The 23,665-nt window shown below is 34.5% G+C and overlaps 2 protein-coding genes across 2 annotated transcripts; one reads left to right on the top strand and one right to left on the bottom strand.

The window, feature by feature from the left end:
- Window positions 1-697: 697 nt before the first annotated feature.
- On the bottom strand, window positions 698-4,651 carry LOC133321711 (peroxisomal leader peptide-processing protease-like). Its single transcript, XM_061530795.1, has 5 exons — window positions 3,889-4,651; window positions 1,678-1,841; window positions 1,477-1,586; window positions 855-1,314; window positions 698-786 (listed from the first exon to the last, which is right to left on the bottom strand). The coding sequence occupies exons 1-5, from the start codon at window positions 4,647-4,649 to the stop codon at window positions 698-700; spliced, it is 1,584 nt and encodes a 527-aa protein (XP_061386779.1). The 5' UTR covers window positions 4,650-4,651.
- Window positions 4,652-5,268: 617 nt separating this feature from the next.
- On the top strand, window positions 5,269-13,937 carry LOC133321714 (TM2 domain-containing protein CG10795-like). Its single transcript, XM_061530796.1, has 3 exons — window positions 5,269-5,443; window positions 5,510-5,591; window positions 13,648-13,937. Exons 1-3 carry the CDS (start codon window positions 5,272-5,274, stop codon window positions 13,931-13,933), a joined length of 540 nt encoding a protein of 179 aa, XP_061386780.1. The 5' UTR covers window positions 5,269-5,271; the 3' UTR covers window positions 13,934-13,937.
- Window positions 13,938-23,665: the final 9,728 nt, after the last annotated feature.

Genomic DNA, 23,665 nt, shown 5'->3' with positions numbered 1-23,665 from the left:
ATTTAAATATGGCAAAATTGTGCCTCATCGAAATATTGGTTTTAGACCCCATGTTTATTTGAACCAAATACGATGCAGAAAATCTTTACCTAGTCTAAATCAAGTCCGAAGATGGGATCCATTGCTTCACTCCTTCTGGTATCTCCCCCACAACATTTTTAATATTTTTAAATCGAATATCATGTGAATGGAATGTTTGATTAGATTTAAACTTTGCACAACCTATTATATTTACCTAGTCTACATCAAGTCCATTATGGGACCCATTGGTCCACTCCTTCTGGTACCTCCTCCACCAAGGGTCAAAACTTTTAATATTAGACGAATGGAATGTCCGATTTGAACCAAACTTTGCACAACCTATTATCTTTATAAAGTCTAGAGCAAGTCCGCAGATGATATCCATAGGTCCACTTCTTCTGGTATCTCCCCCAGAAGAACATCAAACACCCGCTGGTGTCTGATTTTGTGGGAAATTCGATAATTTTCTTTGAGACTTTAAATAGAAATTTTGACATCAATGAATTTTTTTAACATTTATTTAGTTACATATGTATATATTTTTTAGTTTTGTGGTGTAAAAATATGTATAAAATATATGTAAAAATATAATATGTTTTATAATAACAAGCTTTATATTTTATAAAAGCAAATAGGCGAACGGCAATCGCCAATTATATAAAAAATCACACGCCAATTACAGTTTACTTATAATAGGTGGTGGCTTCAAAGCCCACACTCTTTGTATATCAGGATTTGCCACCAGATTATTTAAAATATGGATATCTAAAAAAGACAAATAAAAACCAATATATTTCATTACAACTCCAAATAAAACAAACACACACTCCTACCATTTGTTTTCGCATAATCCTCCAATATGGAACGTATTGTCACAATCGGTATTGCATTATTGATATTCGGATAAACGACATTATCCATTTTAATATTCGACACACAAACGCCCATTATATTGCCATGTTCATCGAACATAGGACCACCACTTTGTCCAGCTTGAACACAACCATCGGACATTATAGCCGCTGGCGTATATTTTATAATACGTCCTTGAAATATTGACGGATTGAAATCATATTTTAAATTGAAATTAACAAAGTAGGGAAATCCGGCATTGTAAACAGTTTGTCCCAAACAGGGTTTTGTTTGTGCCAAACGTACACAATAGCGGGAGGGAATGTGTGAGGGTGTCGACAAGAGGGCAACATCAAAGGCGGTATCATAATTGGGATTACGCCACAACACATCGGATTCAAATTCACCATCAACACCGCGACAATATACGGTAGAGTTGACCTGGAAAAATGGTAAAGGATTAAATTTTATTGTTATTTATGTGAGTTTTGCCTGTAAGGGCGATGACCAGTGGAAGAAACTACGCACCGACATTAAGATATATATTTAAATAATTTATATGATATCTAAACAAACACACTCATACATAGCTTAGTTTATTACCTGAAAAACAACATGCGAACAAGTAATTATGAATTTTTTATTTTGCACTTTAACAAACGTTCCAGTGCCCTGATTGCCATTAGCTTCGATTACCACCAAGCTACGTTCCCCTGCAATAAGATAAAACAAAAACGAAACAAATATTAATAATGCAACTAGATTGCAGCCACTATGATAACATAAAATATGATATGGACTTACAGGCAAAATTAGATGGTTCTCGGGGTATGGTAATTGTGGTAATTTTTATACCCAATTGATTCATAAAATCACGCAATAAAAATGCAAAATTTGCAGCGATTGTCATTTGTAGATTTTCATTGTTGCGCTGGAATGCCGTACTGATGATGAGACCAATTAAACGTCTGCAAATAAAGGAAAAGGCACACAAAAAGAGAATTTGGTTTAATGATTTCTTTGAGGTCAAATCTAAGCCAATTTCGAAGAAATTTACCAAGACTTTTTATTCTGAAGACCTCATTATTTTTTGGAGGGATGTCGAAAATGTCTACTTCCCAAAACATTCTGTTCCAAAATGATGAACGGAATATAAATCAATTTACTGCTCATAGCCAAATTTAGAATTTTTCTGTGGATGCAAAGTCAAGTTTAATTTACAAGCTTATAAAATTAGTGTGAAAGGTGCCAGAATTAGGGGATCAATGGGTCTAACCTTCAGATTGAATCTAGGCTAGGTAAAGACAATATGTTGTGCAAAGTTTGGTTCAAAGCGAATATTTCATACGCCAAATATTGAATTTACAAATATTAAAAATTTTGTGGACCAATGGGTCCCATCTTTAAATCTGATCTAGGCTTGGTAAAGATAATAGGTTGTGAAAAGTTAGCTTTAAATCGGCTATTATTTTCGCCTGATATTTGATTTATTGTTATTGAAAATTTTGGTCATTCGTGGAGGAGGTACCAGAAGTAGTGGACCAATTGACCCGATCTTCGGACTTGATCAGGGATTGGTAAAGATAATAGATTGTGCAAAGTTTGTCTCAAATTGAATTTATAAATATTGAAATATTGACGCTTTGTTGGGGGAGGTACCAGAAGGAGTGGACCAATGGGTTCCATCTTCGGACTTGGTCTAGGCGTGGTAAAGATTGAAGGTTGTGCAAAATTTGGTTCAAATTAATTTTCAGCAAAATTTTGACCACATTTTGAGAGAAGTACCAGAAGGAGTAGACTAATATTCCTTATCTTCGAACTTGAACTAACTTTGGAAGAAATATTACGATACTTAAAGTTTGGATGAAATCAGTTACTTTCTTTCGAGAGTTATCGTGCGGACATTTGTAAATCGACTTCAAATTGTCGGATTTGGTCCAAAAAAAAAAAAAAATATATGAAATACCTTCAAAGAAGTTTGTAAGTCCATTTTCTAGCATAGTTAATTTTAAAAAGAAGGGGAAATAATTTGCCCCATTGAAATTTTGAATATCCATCCATACAATCAGAACCGATTTCAACAAAACTGCAAAAATTTCTCTCCATCGGACAAGACTTAGCAGTTTATTGCACCATTTACATAAAATCGGAACTATATATGGGAGCTATATCTAAATCTGAACCGATTTCAACAAAACTTCGCATAAATCAATCTTACCTTAATTAAATACGCCGTGCAAACTTTTGTATCAATCCGACAAAACTTGGCAGCTTGGTGCACCACTTACATAAAATCGGACGAAGTTAAAAAATCTGAACCAATTTCAACAAAACTTTGCAGACATCAACCTGGACCTAAGTCAGTACGCTGTGCTAAATTTTGTCTCAATCGGACAAAACTTAACAGTTTTATGCGGACAGAACTATATATGGGAGTTATATCTAAATCTAAACCGATTTGCTCCAATTTCAATAGGTTTTGTCCTTGGGCCAAACAAGTGACCTGTGCCACATTTTATCAAATCGGATAAAAAATGTGACCTGTATTTTGCTCACAAAAATACATTAACGAACGGACGGACAGATAGACGGAAATGCAGAAATCGACTAAGAAAGTGATTCTATGCATATTCTCAAAAGGAACCATGGGTCTATCTCGATTTCTTTTGCCTGTTACAAACATATGCACAAAGGCATAATACCCTGTACCACAGAGTGGTGAAGGGTATAATAATTTTTATACATTATTATACCCTTCACCACCCTCTGGTATTGTTGGAATAAAAGTCTCTAGTGCTTGTTTTACTAAAATTTTCAAAACATTTTTTAATTGGAATTTATCCTCGTTTGTTCCAATAGTCAGGACCTCTAAAACTATTTTTAGTAAATATTTCAAAACAATACGCGTCCGATCCTTAATCTTGATATAACAGGTATAATTTAAATTTTTCAGAGAGTTGACCTTGAATGATATTTCTTTCCATATTGTATTTTCTCTTCCATTTCTATACTTACAATTTATTATTAAAAACAGCCGAACCTTCACATCCTAGCGGCAAATTATTGGACAGCACAAACAAGGAACCGCTCTTTCCAATAACATTCGACACTTTTCCAATACTTATGGTTTTATAGAAATTTTCCAAACCAAATGGGGTACACATTGTTAGGACATCATCCAATGGTCGTATCGGATGTATATATCTTAAATAATGGGCTATGTGTTCGAGAAATCTTTCAAATTTTTCCGGTGCTGTGGTCGTAACACTCGTTGGACGCATTGTTAAAACTAGGAAACTTGTTAGTAGCACTTCATTGTGATCTTTTGTTTGCGAATCCTGGAAACTCATAGAACTTAACATTTTATGTAGATTTCTGGATATCTCTTTCGAGCTAAATATATATAAAAGCTTTGCTCGATATCGGGTGAGAATGTGTGGAACATTGGAATTGTGTTTGGAATCTGTTACAGCCGCTGGTAGTTTACGACGATCAAAGGTTACCTGGTAGTTGAGGGCATTCAAATGTTGTGCCTCATCTGTGTCCACGTCTTGGGCATTAACCAAACGGCATTGCTGTAATTTGTGTATGATTTTTGTGCTGGCACAAACATTTTCGTTGCTGTGATCCGCGACAAATGGTAATATGGGACGCACATAGGGCTGTAGTATGCATCCCGAGGTTATTATAAGTTCATTATTTATGATCACGGCAGATTGTTTGGCATTCGGATGATTAGCCACTTCCAGCAGGGCATGTCGTATTTTTAAAAGCATTTTGTTATCCTTAATTGTATCTGAAAATATTTGAAAACGTAAATTCTGTCGATTTATCTATTTTATCTGCATTTACTTACCTATTATTTGATGTTGACCAAATCTCTCTCAATTTGGCAGGTCCATAGTCTAAAAAATTATTTCTTCACTTCGTCTGCTAGGGGTATATCGATCTTCAGCATACTTGTCACGCAAGTTTGATAAGAATTTGTCGTTTAATTTTCTATTGGCTTATCTGCTGAATTGATTTTGCATTAATCAAGAACCGTTTTGCTTGTTTCCGTTGGTAAATTATTGTTTAATTTATCACTTCGTCCACCAATAGGTTTTTCTATTGTTTATTTTCTTTTTCTTTTTTGTTTTTGTTCTGTGTTGTAAAAAAAGTAGCATAACAAAGAAATAAACTGTAGGAATAAAATTAGGTTGGCAATTCTAATTAAATCAGCTGTTGAACAGAGATTACCATTTTTGTACTTTCTTTTATGCCTTATTTCTAAACATTACGAGCGCCAACCATTCTCTCTTGTCTACTCCATTCGTAGCGTTCCAAACGTTTTTAGATTAGGTCGGTCATTTATTCACCCAAGTTCCAGAACGTCAGAAACATTTTATAAACAAAAAAATGTTAAAATTATTATTCTTGGTGTTTTTATTAATAACATTGGTCCAAGGAGTGGCCTATGACTGTACCACCCTGCTTATGGGTCAATATTTATGTCCGGAACCCGGTAGAAATCAAATTGATCCGAAGACTCAGCAGTACTATGGATGTGAACGAAATGGTTTGGCCAAAGGTATGTATGTAATGTCTAATAAAGGGGGTTTCATTGTTGTTAATTAATGATCTATAATATTTTCAGTTTGGTGTATAGCCGCAGATGGCATAGAATGTATTGGAACAAATAATAATACATTTACCAAGGAGATGCCCTGTAAATGGACGTAAGTAGCTCCAAGTGCTGGGAACATATAAAATGGGTGTTGGAAATAAGAGGTTGTTCTTGTTATACCTTGCACCACAAGGTGGACGGTATTGAATGTATCATTCCGTTTGTAACACCATTTTCATAATTAGAATAAAATTCTATGTCGATTTAGGCATGTCCGTCCGTATGTTGAAATCACGATAGAGATGAAAATCTGTAAGATAGAGTTCTGAAATTTTGCACAGATATTGCTAGTACTCGTAGGATGTTTGGTACTGCAAATCGGTGTAAGTTTTGGTGTAGTCCCCATATAACCGTACCCCCAATATTTAGTATTTTGGGGACTTTGTACAGGTTTTCCAACCTATTTGGCTGTATTTTTTTTTTTTCATTTTGGGTTCTAATGGTATAGCCTATCTCCGTACCAAAAATTATAAATATTTTTCAGGGTAGCCCAATATAACAGTATCCCTCAATATTCGGTATTTTTATACCCTTCACCACACTGTGGTACAGGGTATTATGTCTTTGTGCATATGTTTGTAACAGGCAAAAGGAAACGAGATAGACACATGGTTCCTTTTGAGAATATGCATAGAATCACTTTCTAAGTCGATTTATGCATGTCCGTCCGTCTGTCTGTCCATGTTAAATTGTAAACAAAGTACAGGTCGCATTTATGATCCGAATTGGATGAAATTTGGCATAGGTCACTTTTTCGGCCCAAGGACGAACCCTATTGAAATTGGGAAAAATCGGTTCAGATTTAGATATAGCTCCCATATATATATATTTAACCGATTTAATGTAAACGGTCCCTATATATCTTTCGATTTGCAAGAAATTTGGTATAACCTAATCATTTAGGTCTAGAATGATGTCTGCCAAGTTTCAAGAAAATCGGTCCAGATTTAGATATAGCTCCCATATATAGTTTCGTCCGATTTCATGTAAATGGTGCCCCAAAGTCCCTATATATCTTTCGATTTGTACGAAATTTGACATAACGTACTAAATCGAGCCTTGAGTGATGTCTGCCAAGTTTCGTGAAAATCTGTTCAGATTTAGATATAGCTCTCATATATGTAGTTTCGTCCGATTTCATGTAAATGGTGCACCAAAGTTCCTATATATCTTTCGATTTGCACGAAATTTGAATAACGTACTAAATCGAGCCTAGACTGATGTCTGCCAAGTTTCGTGAAAGTCGGTCCAGATTTTGATATAGCTCCCATATATAGTTTCGTCCGATTTCATGTAAATGGTGCATCTAAGTCCCTATATATCTTTCGATTTGCACGAAATTTGGCACAACGTACTGAATTGAGCCTAGAGTGATGTCTGCCAAGTTTCGTGGAAATCGGTCAAGATTTAGATAAAGCTCCCACATATATATTTTCGTCCGATGTTTATGGATAGATCTAGCTAGATTCACATTTAGATAAATATCAAATATTTTATTTCATCCAATTTCTTGTTAATAGTCCTGTTTAATGTACCCATAGTGGTGAATGGTATCATATAGTCGGCCCCGTCCGACTTTACAACTTTCCTTACTGGTTTGATTATGATTTTGGACACGTTTTCCAACTGCATTGATGTAATTTGGTATGTTTGGTTCTTATTGAATAAGGTTTAAGGTTTAATTTATTGAGCCTTTTTTATAAACGTTGTAATTCAGAAGAGTGTTAATAAAAGGAAGTCAGGAATTATTATTAGGGACCTCAGTTTCAGGCTAGCCTATCAAATATGTTGCAATTTTGTACTTTGCGTTTTCATAACGGCATTGTGGTGATGCAGCACTAAAAATTTTTATTATTCACCCAAGTCGGTATTTTGAGAATTTTGGACAAGTTTTTCAACCGAATTTGTTGTCATTTTGTATTTGCATTGTCTGCCAAATCTCACTATTACACATATTTTTCTCACATATTTTTCGGCATGTTCAAGGTCCTAACCTACTAGCACATAGCTACAAGAAAGTACAGAAAATCAGCAATAAAAATATAGGTAGTTGAAGGCCTGGAATACCAGGACAAGAAGTCAAAATTTCTTAAAGTAAAAAGGAGGGTACAATAGGAGGAGTGTACTCACAATTCATTTTTTAACCCCTACCTTGAGAAACATTCTTCAGCACCACAATGCGTTAATATTGTATCAAATGCAGACGATGGTACAATTATGTCCTCGGGACTAGACATCGATGATATCAGTTCCAGATAAAACATCTACTTAACTCCCATCTCAACCTTTATGCAGGAAAGAAAATTAATTATATCGACGTCGAAATCAACTACTACCATTTCGATCTCTTGGACCCTTCAGTAGAGATTAAAATTAGATTATACCGACTTCCAACACCCCAAGATTCTGTGTGTTGTGTTTGGTTACTGAATTTCACCAAACATGAAGCGTACATTAAAGGCAAAATTCAAACCAAAGACAAAGTTCTGAAAGCCCTGACAAGAACCTCCGAATGAAAAGACAAAGAAACCGTAATAGCGACATACAAGGCCATCAGCCACTCAGTCTGTTCCAGTTTTGACTTCCTTTTTCGGGAAAATATTGCTACTAGTTGCGAAAAGTAGTCCCTTAGTGGATGTGTTTTGATGTCGAGTGTGAATCACCTACATGAGAAGATAGGGCCACGGTTATGGAACTATCAGCGCCAAATTTTAAGTTTAGTACGGCTTCTGGCCAAAGAAGACCACTATTGTTTTTGAACGGTAAAATCTAGACGATGAAATTGACCAACAACTTGTCTGTGTCTCTGGTCGCTCTAGAGACCATAATTATGCCACGAACATAACGATATTTTAGACTTAGAAAGGGGTCTGACCATAGAATAATTATGACTGTTTTGATGAATATATTTAGCGGGTCAAATTGACGCAGACTTTTTAATAAACGCTATATTCTGAAGGAATTGAGATAGGGTATTTAAAGTTTACATAGGGTTGTCTTTTGTCTGCAGGCAGGTGAAGTTCGGAGATGGGATATATCGGTCCACTTTTAGGCATAGCCCCCATATAAGTGTACCCCCAATTATCAGTATTTGGAACATTCGGATCTTATTGTGTACTAAATCTCTCCACTGAAAATAATGAATATAGATCCACTTTTTGCGGTAGGCCCCATATAACGATACCCCCAAAATTTCAGTATTTTTACCCGTTTTTCTACCGATTTCGCTGTAATTTGATATTTTGTAGTAGTATTTGATATGTATGACCACCTTTTATACCCTCCACCATAGTATGGAGCGTATATTATTTTTGTTTTTCCGTTTGTAACTATCCGAACTCAACGCTTTTTCACTTGTTTATGTTAAAATAATAAACTGCTTTGTTCCTCGTTTTGAGGTTGTCTTCTTCCACCATAGTATGGGGGAATATTCTGTACTGGTTAGTTTATGTCCTACAGGTATGAAAATCTAAAACGATTTCTCCATTTTAGATATCTGTTGTAATCATTCTACCTTCGGAGGATATTGAGAAAAAAACTAGAACGCCAGGTTGGAGAATGAAATATATAGACCAGCATTTGGTGCGATTTTCGGTATTTTTAATACCTTTGAAGTATATTGAAAAAAAAAAAACCAGTAAGGAAAGTAGTAAAGTCGGACGGGGCCGACTATATGATACCCTTCACCACTTTGAGCATATTCAACAGATGAAATAGAAGCTATATCTAAATCTGAACCGATTTCAACGATTTCAGGAAACTTAACACACATCATTCCAGACCTCATCCATAACGCAGTGCCAAATTTCGTGCAAATCGAAAGATATATAGGGACTTTGGTAGACCATTTACATTAAATCGGACGAAAATATATATAGGAGCTATATCTAAATCTGAACCGATTTTCAGGAAACTTGACACACACCATTCTATAACTAATTCATTACGCTGTGCCAACTTTGGTGCAAATCGAAAGATATATAGGGACATTGGTGCACCATTCAGATTAAATCGGATGAAAATATATATGGGAGCTATATCTAAATCTGGACCGATTTTCAGGAAACTTAACACACACCATTATATTCCTAATTGATTACGATGTGCCAACTTTCGTGCAAATCGAAAGATATATAGGGACTTTGGTGCACCATTTAAATTAAATCGGACGAAAATATATATGGGAGCTATATCTAAATCTGAACCGATTTTCAGGAAACTTAACACACATCATTCTATACCTAATTCAGTACGCTATGCCAAATTTCGTGGAAATCGAAAGATATATAGGTACTTTGGTGCCACGTTTACCTTAAATCGGACGAAAATATACAGTGGTGGTCACAGAATTAAAACATTTACTGTGGTAAACATTTTTTGATCAGCCCTCGATTCGTTTGAAGTATTTTTGAATTTTTTTTTAATTCAGAACACTTCGATATACTGCACTTTAGAGATTTAGTGCGAAAATAGAAAATTATTGCATGAAATTTCCCATAAATAACGGTTTTTATGAAAATACATCGATTTTGAAGTGGTCATATAATTAAAACATTGTGTGATTTTTTACTTTACTGCATTTTTTTGAAAAAAAAAAATTAAAGAGCTCTTTAATTTAGTTAAATTTTGTAACCTAAGCACTGATAGAATCATTTACAGATAAAAATATCTGAAAAAATCTGTAAAATCTATCAAAATTGCCAAAAATTTGTACAGTACACGTAACATTCAGAAAACACCCTTATTATAGAAAATAAATGTCCGAATGCACTAGAAATAGTTGGAATTAGTAAAAAACAATTAATAATTCTCAAAATGAATAAATATTTGAAATAAAAACTCAAAAAATGGGAATTAACCTAAAGGAACGATTCAATTTCAATAGCCTTTACTAAAGAAGGCCGGAATATTTTTGCAGTATGTAAGAAAGTCTTGATTTAGATTAGACGAGTTTACTTGCGGCAATTCTTATCGTTCTCTTTTGAACTTGCTTCATGCGTTTATACAAGGCAATTCGGTTTCCAAAATATTTTTCTATTTGTTGTTTTTCACATTTAAATCTATATAAAATGTCAACAAATACGAAATACACAAAACGAATTGCCAGAAAATTGTCGGTACGAGCAATTTTTTTTCATTTCTATTCCCCTTGCCCCTCTCTCCTACAAACAAAGACTTGCCGCAAGTAAACTCGCCTAATCTAAATCAAGACAAAATATCGATTGATATTGGTATTTATTATATCAAATCGATTGTTCGAGTAGTAGAGAATATATTTTATCAAAAAATATATCAGTCACAACAGAACGAATAGAGTTCAAGGCCTATGTTGACGAGTAAAGGTTTCTGGTACACAGCAGCATGATTGATGGTCAACTCTTGACCCTTAAAATCTATTGAACATGACAATATTTTTCCAAAATAATATTTTATGAAGAGAATAACTTCCACTTAATCTATTTTAGTAACAAGGAAGGAAAAATTTTACAGTTTGACAAATATTTGAAGACTTGTGTTGAACATCAAAAATGCTGCTGTGTGCCAGAGACCTTTACTCGGCAACATAGGCCTTGATCTCTGTTCGTTCTGTTGTGACTGATATATTTTTTGATAAAATATATTCTATACTACTCGAACAATCGATTTGATATAATAAATACCAATATCAATCGATATTTTCTCACATACTGCAAAAATATTCCGGCCTTCTTTAGTAAAGACTATTGAAATTGGATCGTTCCTTTAGGTTAATTCACATTTTTTGAGTTTTTATTTCAAATATTTATTCATTTTGAGAATTATTAATTGTTTTTTACTAATTCCAACAATTTCTAGTGCATTCGGACCTTTATTTTCTATAATAAGGGTGTTTTCTGAATGTTACGTGTACTGTACAAATTTTTGGCAATTTTGATAGATTTTACAGATTTTTTCAGATATTTTTATCTGTAAATGATTCTATCAGTGCTTAGTTTACATAATTTAACTAAACTAAAGAGCTCTTTAAAAAAAATTTTCAAAAAAATGCAGTAAAGTAAAAAATCACACAATGTTTTAATTATATGGCCACTTCACAATCGATGTATTTTCATAAAAACCGTTATTTATGGAAAATTGCATGCAATAATTTTCTATTTTCGCACTAAATCTCTTAAGTGCAGTATATCGAAGTGTTCTGAATTAAAAAATTTTCAAAAATACTTCAAACGAATCGAGGGCTGATCAAAAATGTTTACCATAATAAATGTTTTAATTCTGTGATCACCACTGTATATGGGAGCTATATCTAAATCTGAACCGATTTTCACGAAACTCAGCACACACCATTATGGACCTAATTCAGTACACTATGCCAAATTTCGTGCAAATCGAATGATATATAGGTACTTTGGTGCCTATATCGGGCGAAAATATATATGGGAGCTATATCTAAATCTGACCCGATTTTCACGAAACTCAGCACACATCATTTTGGACCTCATTCAGTACGCTATGCCAAATTTCGTGCAAATCGAATGATATATAGGTACTTTGGTGCCTATATCGGGTGAAAATATATATGGGAGCTATATCTAAATCTGAACCGATTTTTCCCAATTTCAATAGGGTTCGTCCTTGGGCCAAATAAGTGACCTATGCCAAATTTCGTCCAAATCGGATCAAAAATGCGACCTGTACTTTGTTCACAAAAATACATGGACGGACAGACGGACGGACGGACGGACAGACGGACATGCGTAAATCGACTCAGAAAGTGATTCTATGCATATTCTCAAAAGGAACCATGTGCCTATCTCGTTTCCTTTTGCCTGTTACAAACATATGCACAAAGACATAATACCCTGTACCACAGTGTGGTGAAGGGTATAAAAACTAGAACGTCAGGTTGGAGAATGAAATATCGAGCCATATTCGCCAAAAAAACGTAACCCTCAAATTTGAAATTTTACAGTAGAAGGTTTCTTTTAATAAATTCAACATTTCTTAAAGTAAAAAAGAGGGTACAACAGGAGGAGTGTATTCACAATTCCTTTTTTAACCCCTACCTTGAGAAACGTTTTTCAGTTTCTCAAGGTAGGGGTTATGTCCTCGGGACTAGACATCTATGATATCAGTTCCAGATAAAACATCTACTTAACTCCCATCTCAACCTTTATGCAGGAAAGAAAATTAATAATATCGACGTCGAAATCAACTACTACCATTTCGATCTCTTGGACCCTTGAGTAGAGAATAAAATTAGATTTTAAAGTCTACGGCCGAAGTATTCCGACTTCCAACACCCCAAGATTCCGTGTGTTGTGTTTGGTTACTGAATTTCACCAAACATGAAGCGTATATTAAAGGCAAAATTCAAACCAAAGACAAAGTTCTGAAAGCCCTGACAAGAACCTCCGGATGAAAAGAAAAAGAAACCGTAATAGCGACATACAAGGCCATCAGTCACTCAGTCTGTTCTAGTTTTTACTTCTTTTTTCGGGAAAATATTGCTACTAGATGTGTTTCGAATTTCGAATATATATATTCGCCAAAAAAAAAAACGTAACCCTCAAACTATAGTTTAAAACAAAACTAGTTTATAACAAAACTATAGCTCTAAATTTCAATATAATAGCTTTAATAATTCTGAATTTATTTAAAAGTTACCTTCTACTGTAAAATTTCAAATTTGAGGTTTACGTTTTTTTTGGCGAATATGGCTCGATATATAGACCAGCATTTGGGCCCAGTCCCCATATAATGACACCTACCGATTTTCAGTATTTTTAATACTTAGCGTGAAGGAAGGTATTGTAAATCAAAAATATTAAGTTCGAAATTGAGCTATGTCGGTCCTCAATTAGGCATAGCACCTCTATAATGATAACTCCATGTGTTCAGTAATTCCACACAATGTAATCAATATTGGTCAAAAACGAACGCATACAATTCTTTTTTTTTTGCAATGAAATCGACAGTATAAAGGTCATATGCTATAGTATAGTTCCACGTGGGGTTGACACTATAATTTCAAGTAACTATCAGTTTTATTTATTTTATTGTTTTTTATTATCCTATTACAGTTCTATTCCTTTTGTAACATTTAAAAATATCCCTTCATTTTTCAGAAATGGTTATCACCTGGACACAGTATTGCTACTATCTGTCTTTACCGGTATGTTCGGTTTGGATCGTTTCTATTTAGGCTATTATGGTATGGGTCTGCTGAAGGCATGTACACTTGGCGGTTTCTTTATTGGCCAATTAGTGGATATAATATTAATTGCATTACAAATCGTAAGACCAGCAGATGGATCACATTATATAATACCATACTATGGTGCCGGTGTCAATATTATACGTAGTAATAATGAAACATATCGTTTACCACGTGACGATTGGAATCGTGCATGATGATGATTATGACTACGTTTCCAGGAAAATGTAAGAAAGAGAGAATCTAAAGGACTGTTTGTACTATATATATAATATTGTATGTATGTATCTCTACTAGTATGTGTATTGTAGATTTTAAGTATTTAATTTAAAAATAAAATTAAGTAAATACAAATTTTGCTACTTTGAGATGATAAAGGACGTATTGTATGTATTCAAACCAATAGCAAATATTAGACCTATTTTTTGAATTCATGTATAAATTCTTTCCTCTGCCAACCGAAAACTTGGTCAAATTAAATTTAAATCAAATAAATTGGTCAAATCCCTGTCCAAAGTGAGAATCAGGATATTTTCTTTCTAGTACACTTTTGTCAACCCTTGAAAAGAGTCCAAAATGAATAGCACCTTTAAATAAACTTAACCTTTGTCTGTGGTGACTCAATATCAAAATAAAACGGCTGCTATTTTCCTCCCATTTCTTCTTCCTCCTTCTCGAAGATAATTTATTTTTAAAATTTAATTACCTTCATGTACTCCTCTTGTTTGCCCATCATGTTTTTTGTTCCTTTTTGTTTATACCGATATCATGGTACGGAAAAAGTTGTCCTCTGCACATTTGTCGCAGTTGTAGTTCTTGGTCATGCTGTTGTTGTCATCATCTTTGTTGTTGTTGCTGTTGCTGTCGGTTTCTGTCGCATTTTGTTAATTTTTACGTTGACCATGTTTAACGAACAAAACAAAACAAAAAAATGTTATCTTTTAAGCCACAACTAAACATGGTCATGACTGAATGCCTAAATGACTTATTGACTCAATGACTGACTGCTGTGGATCTGAATGCGACTTGGAGTGAGTGAGTGATGTAAGTGCGCTTGTCTTATTTACCTTGGTCTTTAATTTCAGCTTCAGTTACAATTTTGTCTTGATGACGGCAGTATTGGCACGCGAAGGGTGTAGAAAAAAAAACAGACAGACGGACGGACTGACTGACTAGATGAACCCATGAATGAACCAATAATTTTAGCTATGTCTGGCAGTTGATAAATCCTACGATAGTTACCTTTTTGTTTGTTTACATCATCGTACCTTTTACAGAAGACAGGCTCTATCAACAATTTAAGAGACAGCACCACAACGATAGCCACTACCAACAGAACAATTACAACAAAGCCAATAAAAAAAAAACTAAATATGTATCTACAAAATGAATGACGAAAATGTTGCACGTAGGTATGGACGGAATAGTTGGATGGATGGCTGGATAAATGCATGCTGGAATGTTGACTTGAACTTCATCATTTACGATGACTGAGTGTACCTTAACAGGGGGCACATACCACAGACCGACAATGATAGTGTTTGGGTTTTTTGTATTTACTATTTGTTCGGATACACGACGGTTGTGTGTTTACATAAAAATGATCCTTTTCCACTAAGGGATAGGAGGTATGATAAGTGTGGGCCGACTATATGATCACCACTTTGCGTATATTGTTCATATGTATCCTTACAATTGTATGACAATGTTCCCTCGAAGGAACATATGATAAATTAAAATTCATTCGGGCAGATTTAGAGTTGTCTGCGTACCATGGAAAAAATTTATGGAAACGATTTATAGCAAAACTGATACACGTTATTCGGTACGCCGCAAATTTAATCTAAATTATACACACCTTTCGAAATACATATGGAAGCTATGACTGCATCTGCATGAATTTCAATAAAACCTAATAACGTCGGACAGACATTAGGTGTTTGGTGCACCATTTAAGTAAAATCGGACCAAAATACTTATGGGAGCTTTATTTAAACCTGAACAGATCTTCACAAAACTTAGCACACATCATTCTAGACTCAATTCAGTTCGAAATGCCAAATTCAGGGTTTTAGGTGCACCATTTACCTTAAATCTCACGTAAATATATATGGAAGCTATATCTAAATCTGAACCGATTTTCACGAAACTTAGCACACTTCATTCTAGACTCAATTCAGTACGCTATGCCAAATTTCGTGCAAATGGAAAGGTATTCAGGGACTTTGGTTCACCATTTACCTTAAATCGGACGAAAATATATATGGGAGCTATATCGAAATCTGAGCCGATTTTCACAAAACTTAACACACATCACTCTAGGCTCAATTCAGTACGCTGTGCCAAATTTCGTGAAAATCGAAAGGTATTTAGGGACTTTGGTTCACCATTTACCTTAAATCGGACGAAAATATATATGGAAGCTATATCTAAATCTGAAACGATTTTCACGAAACTTAACACACATCATTCTAGGCTCAATTCAGTACGCTGTGCCAAATTTCGTGCAAATCGAAAGGTATTTAGGGACTTTGGTTCACCATTTACCTTAAATCGGACGAAAATATATATGGGAGCTATATCTAAATCTGAACCGATTTTTCCCAATTTCAATAGGGTTTGTCCTTGGATCGAACAAATGAGCTGTGCCAAAATTTCATCCAAATCGGATCATAAATGCGACCTGTACTTTGTTTACAATTTAACATCAACAGGTGGACAGACGAAACCAAGGAACCAAGGGTCTATCTCGATTCCTTTTGCTGTTACAAACATATGCACAAATACATAATACCCTGTACCACAGTGAAGTAAAGAGTATAAATATTAAAAAAATGCAATCCTTAAAAAATATTTTTTTAAAAATCCACGCCTTTGGTGGTTGTCTAAAAAAATATTTTTATAAAATCCACGCCTTTGGTGGTTGTCTAAAAAAATATTTTTTAAAAATCCACGCCTTTGGTGGTTGTCTAAAAAAATATTTTTTAAAAATCCACGCCTTTGGTGGTTGTCTAAAAAAATATTTTTAAAAAATCTACGCCTTTGGTGGTTGTCTAAAACATATTTTTTAAAAAAATCCACGCCTTTGTTGGTTGTCTAAAAAAATATTTTTTAAAAATCCACGCCTTTGTTGGTTGTCTAAAAAAGTATATTTTTTAAAAATCCACGCCTTTGGTGGTTGTCTAAAAAAATATTTTTTTAAAAATCCACGCCTTTGGTGGTTGTCTAAAAAAATATTTTTTAAAAATCCACGCCTTTGGTGGTTGTCTAAAAAAATATTTTTTAAAAATCCACGCCTTTGGTGGTTGTCTAAAAAAATATTTTTTAAAAATCCACGCCTTTGGTGGTTGTCTAAAAAAATATTTTTTAAAAATCCACGCCTTTGGTGGTTGTCTAAAAAAATGTTTTTTAAAAATCCACGCCTTTGGTGGTTGTCTAAAAAAATATTTTTTAAAAATCCACGCCTTTGGTGGTTGTCTAAAAAAATATTTTTTAAAAATCCACGCCTTTGGTGGTTGCTTAAAAAAATATTTTTTTAAAAATCCACGCCTTTGGTGGATCCTCAAAAATATTTTATTTTTTTGAGATTAATTAACCTCCCTTCTTAAACTCTCCCACCAAATTCTATACTTCCTTTAAACATTGTTGTAGTAGCTATCATCTAGCTGGCACATGAGCCCATCACACGAGACAATTAAACACCGAAGAATATAAAAAAGAAGAAACAACAACACCACAAAGACGGTTCCAACCCATTTAGACGTTTTTGCATTTTTGAACGTTTCGTTTGTCGTTATTCACAAAAAAATCCTTTATTCTATTCGTAAACACTTCAAAGTTCCACCATTTCCATCATTGCCACTACCATTAATGTTTGTCTGACTGTCCGTCCGTCCGTCCATCCATATGTCTATCAGCGCCAGTCGTTGTGGCGAACTCTCTTCGCAGCAGATGACCAGAGACCATCGACCACACTTCAAGTCAGCCAATCCTTCATTGGCCTTAAGTAACTCAAGCAGGCGATAAGACAAGACATTTTTTGTTTTATGGGCAACCTCCGATTGTTGTTGTTGTTGGATTTTAGTGTTGACTATCCTTTATCCCGACACTACGATGAGATTGTTGTATGGGTTTTAGATGGAGTGTTTACCCTTTTATGTGGTGCATGAATATCATTTTGTTTCCATATGTTCGTTGTTGTTGTTGTTGCTGAAGCTTTTTGTTGTGATAGTTCTTCGATTCCGTATCAAGCGCCTTAACCAGGTTTTTGTTCCTTCTGTGTGGTGTGGCGTTGATGCATGACTCATTCGAAACTGTTCATAGGGCTGTGGTGATGTAGCCCCATATTGCAACTACACATGAGTGGGATACATGTGTTCGGACGCATTCATGAATATTTGTAAATTTTAGCCGGGTCTATATGATCCATTATTGATAATGACAGTGGTTCAAAAAAAATAAATAAATAAATAAATAAATAATAAAAAGTAGTCTTCAAAAAAAAAAAAAAAAAATAATAATAATAATAAATGAATAAAAATAAAAAATAAAATAAAAATAAATAAATACTTTTAAAAAATCCACGTCCTATATGGACATTCAAAAAATATTTTTAAAAAACCCACACCATTGATAGATTTTAAAAGGTATTTTATAAAAAAAATGTATGTCTCCGGTAGACCTTGAAAAAATATTTAAAAAAAACTCCAGGACATTTATAACTCTGCAAACCTTGAAAAAAATATATTTAAAAAAACAATGGCTTTGATAGATTTCTAATTTACATTTAGTATCACTGTGCCAAAATTTTTTCTAAAATAATTTTTTTATGATTCCTTCGCTTGGCTAAGAAGGGCTTTACTTAGTTAAACGTTTAACTATCGAAGGGGGGTTTCCTCGTTGTTGTTGCTGCTGCTCCCATTGTTCTTGTGTCCATAACTTTGGGTGCATTTGTTTATTTTGATTTTTTTTTCAGGCAATTCTCATTTCCAGACATTGCCGCCGTTAACGTCCACATACGACCGCCACAGTGGCAAAACAAAAACAACAACAACAACACTCCACTACCACAAGATAACAACAACAATAAAGTCAATATCAATGTTCCATCAGGAGAAAAAAGGAACACCATCCATTTTTGTTTCAAATTGGTCCAGCAAAAAGCCCTGCATCCGCGTGGGTGTTATGTTAAGTTAGTCGGGAAGAATCTATAACATATATCACATGTTGTGAGCTATGACATTTTGCTTTTGTGACAAAAAATTTAAATATTCAAATTGTGGTAATATTTGGACTTGGATATTTTTGAGAATAGAAAAAAATGACTCATGTTTTGTTATGATTTAGATGACTGCGGATTATGATAATTTCAATGAGGTAATAAGTTTTGAAATTATTATGCAAGTGATAGAAATGCATTTGGATTTTTTGTTCGATATTTGTAGGGCCATTAATTGCGATGGTTATATTGTGGGAACAAGGGATCCTTGAAGAAAACATTAATCTGTGAAGGGATAGGAAACTCTGTATTGATAATTTTGTGTCAATAGAACCCGAAATTAAGTAATTAATAAAAAAATAAAAACATATCTCGACTAAAACCTTCAATATAACAAAAATAGATGAGGAACTTTCATTTGTGGTCGGATAGGTCCATAAAAATTCCTTAATTGTTGCGGAACCTCTATAAGGGAGGTAGGTCAAAACATAAATCCATATTGATAATTCTTCGCAAATATGTTTTTTTTTTTCTTCACGAACCTGGAATTCTCATTTTCAAAGAAGTTCTATACCCACCGAGTACTCGGAATGCTAGTTTAATACCACTTCGGTTAGTAAATATCCCAAGGATAATAAAAATTTCCAAAAAGGAGGTTGGAACTTGATAAGGTGGTAAAAAATTGACATATTTTGCTGGATTCGACAATGTTTTTTTTCACTCATTAAGAACCGAAGTGCCAAATTGCTGCAACTTCGGTGCGAAAACTAGGCTAGGAAAATAAGCCAGTAAAGAAAGTAGTAAAATCGGGCTGGGCCGACTATATGATACCCTTCACTATTTTGGGAAATTCTCAATTTTGTGGTTGCGGTAAACTGATGTAAATTTTTTTTGCAACAGAGATTTTTTCATTTTGTACTACCGGCCCCCGATAATTTCAACACGGTTCGTGTTGACTTAAAAATAAATGACTTAAAAGTGTACCACAGTGTAGTGAAGGGTAAAAAATGTCTGTTAATATAGATCTTCAGGAATCCGAAACAACAAATTACCTCCTCTTCGGTACGAAAACTCGACTGGGAAAATACCTAAAATGTGGCGTGACCTTTATATGGGGTTTAGGATCAAACTATCCCTCCAAGAACCTGGAATTAGAAATTACAGCCATTTCATTTCGAGAAGAGGCAGAAATTTGCATTTTGGGATATATAAAAAATATTTTTTACCCTTCAAAGAATACGGAATGAACATTAGCTGCTTCTTTGGTTGGAGAATGTACCTCTCATGAAAAAACATGAAATGGAATGCCCGATTTGGACCAAATATGCACCGTTTTGTTGTATGATTTGTTGCCATTTTAAAGGTAACTTCATAATGCCTATCTCGTATAAGTCCTGCTCTCTATTTGCAGTAGTCGATTTTCACAATCTTCCCTAAACCCCAATTTTTTATCATTAAAGAAAAGAAAAAGATGATAATCGCTTGGTGCCAAGTTCGGATTATATGGCGGATGCATTAAAACTTCCCAACCAAGCTCCCGAAGTTTCTGGCGAGATGTGTGTGGCCTAGCGCTGTCCTGGTGGAACACGACACCTCTCCTGTTGGGCAATTCCGGCCGTTTCTGGTCAACTGTAAATGTTTTAAAACAGTTTTATGGTCGATATTTAGCTCCTGGGCGATGTTACGATTGCTAACATGCCGGTCAACGATCGGCCTACCTGTGCGAGGTACATCTTTAACATCAAAAATTCCTGAACGGAATCTACGAAACCAAAATTGCACATAATTGGCTTTTACAGTATCGGAACCATAAATACCATTCACAATTTTAGCTGTTTGGCTTACATTTTCGCCTTTGTCAAAGAAAAACTGTAAAATGTACCGAATTTTCTCTTTGTTAACTTTCATTTTTAACACCCTGTAACTCACAACTGAATGCATCAAACAAAAACAGCTAAATATTTTTTACTGCGAAATGTCACCCTTCCAACGAGCATAAATCTGAAATTGTTGGATCGATACCTTATGAGAAATCTATCAGTACAGCCATATGCCGAAAAAACAATGGATTTGTTTTCCCCAAACTAATATTTGCATATATTATTTCCAAATATCGGAATTCCAGACCGATCAGTACACCCAAATACAAAGTTAGTACCATTTAGTTCACATACCTACCCCAATGCTACACTCCAACAGTAATCTTAATTCTCAAATAGAAATTCTACCAAATTCCGTACCCTTTAGTACATATTAGTATGAATTTCCAAAACATCCTAAATATCCCAATCCTACAGCCCAACAGTGATCCAAACTACAAATTTCACGATTCCAGCTCTATCAGTTCACCCAAAATTCAAATTGTACCCAATTTTGTACCACTTAGTGCCATTCCCCATAAGTATGAATTTCGCAAAATACGTACATACATACATTTTACAATGCAGTAGTAATTTCATTTTCAAATTTCAGATCTGTCGGTTCTCCCAAATTCAAATTGTACCAAATATAGTACCATAGTTCGAATTTAAAAAAAAAAAAAAAAAAAATCCTTTGGTTACATATGTAAATCCTCCACTCCATCAGTGATCCTCAATCCAAATTCTAGCTCCACCGGTTCGCCAAATACAAATGGTACCATATTTAGTACTTTTCGTACCGTTTTAGAACGAATTTCAAAAAACCCAATCCACTCCACTCCATCAGTGGTCCTAAATCCAAATTCTAGCACCGGTTTACCAAATATAAATGGTACCATATTTTGTACGTTTTTACGGCACCTTTCCTGCCATTCTAGTAAGAATTTCCAAAACCCCAGCCTTATCTGACACCTTCGGACTAAGAGTGGCCTTCACAGTTAAATTTCAAGATTCTAGCTTCAGCCGTTTGGTCTAGGCTCAGATGAATCATTGAGTCAATTGATTTATTATTTTATTAATATAGATGGATATAATCCCCTTCACTGTTCTTTCTCCTTTTTCTTCTTCTTTCCCACCTTCAGTGGTGGCAAATATAAATGTCCGAGCCACATATATTAACCGATCATAACCTAAAAAATAGATAAATGTAGAAATAGGAAGCGGTGACGAGGTTCTCACAACCTCTGTATATGATGAGAATTTAGGGATCCAAGAGGCCACCCTCAAATTTAATAGGGTATAACATATTCTCCTTATACCATATTCTATTATGTGGCCCTTCGTTACATTTATTCTATTTTATTTGCTTGCCAATATTCTGATAATATATTTGTTTTTGTGGCAGCGGCCATTGCCGCCACATTTAAAATGCCTTCCAGTTCAAACCCCATTATAACTTACACTTATAGTGTGTGTTTGTGTGCGATTCTTTAATGTTTCTGGCATTTCCGATATGAACTGACGATGATATTTTGCCGATACGATTTCATACATCTGCGATTGTTGTTGGTGTTGTACTCGTATACGGAAGTAACAAATTTGTTTGAATATTGTTTTTTCTTTTGTTTAGTTTGTAATGTGTCGTCGGTGGTCTGTTGATTGGTTAAAGTTAACCGAACTTGAAATTGGACTTGTTGTCGATGACACATCGTGTTGGTCATTAAAATGAAATAGGAAATTGGTTACAAATGTCCAGTTTACATGCAACATTTGTTGCCATCACTCATTATGACTACATATTTATTTGTATTGTAGTTGTTTTCTTTGGCAAAACGTTGTCGCCTGATATATTTTGTTACAGATGAGTTTTACTTGTGGATGCAAGTTAGAACGCCATTAAGTTCGGACGAGATGATTTTTTTATAACTAGCACTATGAACATACATATCTGAAATCGATCTTGGCTTCAGGAGAAACGAAATACCAAATTACAGACATTCCGCTTGGGCTAGGACCTTGAACTTACCGCTTGAAAAATGAAATCTGAAATCTTCAGAATACCAAACAGTAGGATTACCGTCAAATGGAATCTATACCAAAAGGCGTATGCTCATATTTGGAGGAGAGATTTTCTACCCGATAAGCATCCAAAAAACTAAAATTTTGGGTTGGGGATTTGGCCTTTATTTAAAGTTTTTGGTGAGAAGCTTTGAAATTCAAAGATACCAAAGAAATCCTCAATAATCAGCATTGAGGGGAGAATCGCCTTTCTGTACTCTCTATTAAAAATTAGAAATATTGAGCAAATTTTCGGGGCAGCCCATATATTACGATAGCTCCTTTATTCCGTACTTTGGGTATGCTTTTCAACTGAATTGGCTGTAATTTGGATTTTTATTGTGTAGAAAATCAGCCTAAAACATATAAGTATTGGTCCACTTTTTATATTCGGTATTGAAGTGGAAATTGTCTTTTTTGATCCTCTATCAAAAATTATAAATATTGACCAAATTTTCGGGGTAGCCCCTATTTTACGATACCGTCTGTTATTCTTTATTTTGGGTATGCTTTTCAAAGGAATTGGTTGTAATTTGGAAAAGCTTCATATAAGTTCCGCACCATATTCGGCGTTTTTAAGTTTTTGAAATGCTTTGATATAACTCTCAAATAGCGGTATCGCTCCATTTTCGGCATTTGAAGGCTTTCCCACCAAATAGACTGTCATTTGGCATTCCAGATTTTTGTACGGTGAGAAATATATTTGCAGAAAATTTGTTACGACCAGAGATGGCCTGTCAGAAACTGTGACGTAAATGACATACATTTCCGACGTATAATACATACGTCAGAAA

This window comes from Musca vetustissima, unplaced genomic scaffold (genome assembly GCF_032173495.1).
Source record: "Musca vetustissima isolate MV318-11 ecotype Yass unplaced genomic scaffold, APGP_CSIRO_Mvet_v1 utg2233, whole genome shotgun sequence".
In the NCBI taxonomy this organism is placed as follows: domain Eukaryota; kingdom Metazoa; phylum Arthropoda; class Insecta; order Diptera; family Muscidae; genus Musca; species Musca vetustissima.
Note: the sequence above shows the minus strand (reverse complement) of the source record. Positions and strands in the feature narration are given on the sequence as shown.

Bases quoted from the DNA above. Each gene is read 5' to 3' on its own strand.
- LOC133321711 (XM_061530795.1), bottom strand. From the start codon at position 4,649: ATGCTTTTAAAAATACGACATGCCCTGCTGGAAGTGGCTAATCATCCG. The intron at 1,842-3,888 runs GTAAGTATAGAA...CTTTATTTGCAG, and splicing joins GCTGTTTTTAATAATAAATT to ACGTTTAATTGGTCTCATCA. The intron at 787-854 runs GTAGGAGTGTGT...TGTCTTTTTTAG, and splicing joins GGATTATGCGAAAACAAATG to ATATCCATATTTTAAATAAT.
- LOC133321714 (XM_061530796.1), top strand. From the start codon at position 5,272: ATGTTAAAATTATTATTCTTGGTGTTTTTATTAATAACATTGGTCCAA. The intron at 5,444-5,509 runs GTATGTATGTAA...TAATATTTTCAG, and splicing joins ACGAAATGGTTTGGCCAAAG to TTTGGTGTATAGCCGCAGAT. The intron at 5,592-13,647 runs GTAAGTAGCTCC...TTCATTTTTCAG, and splicing joins GAGATGCCCTGTAAATGGAC to AAATGGTTATCACCTGGACA.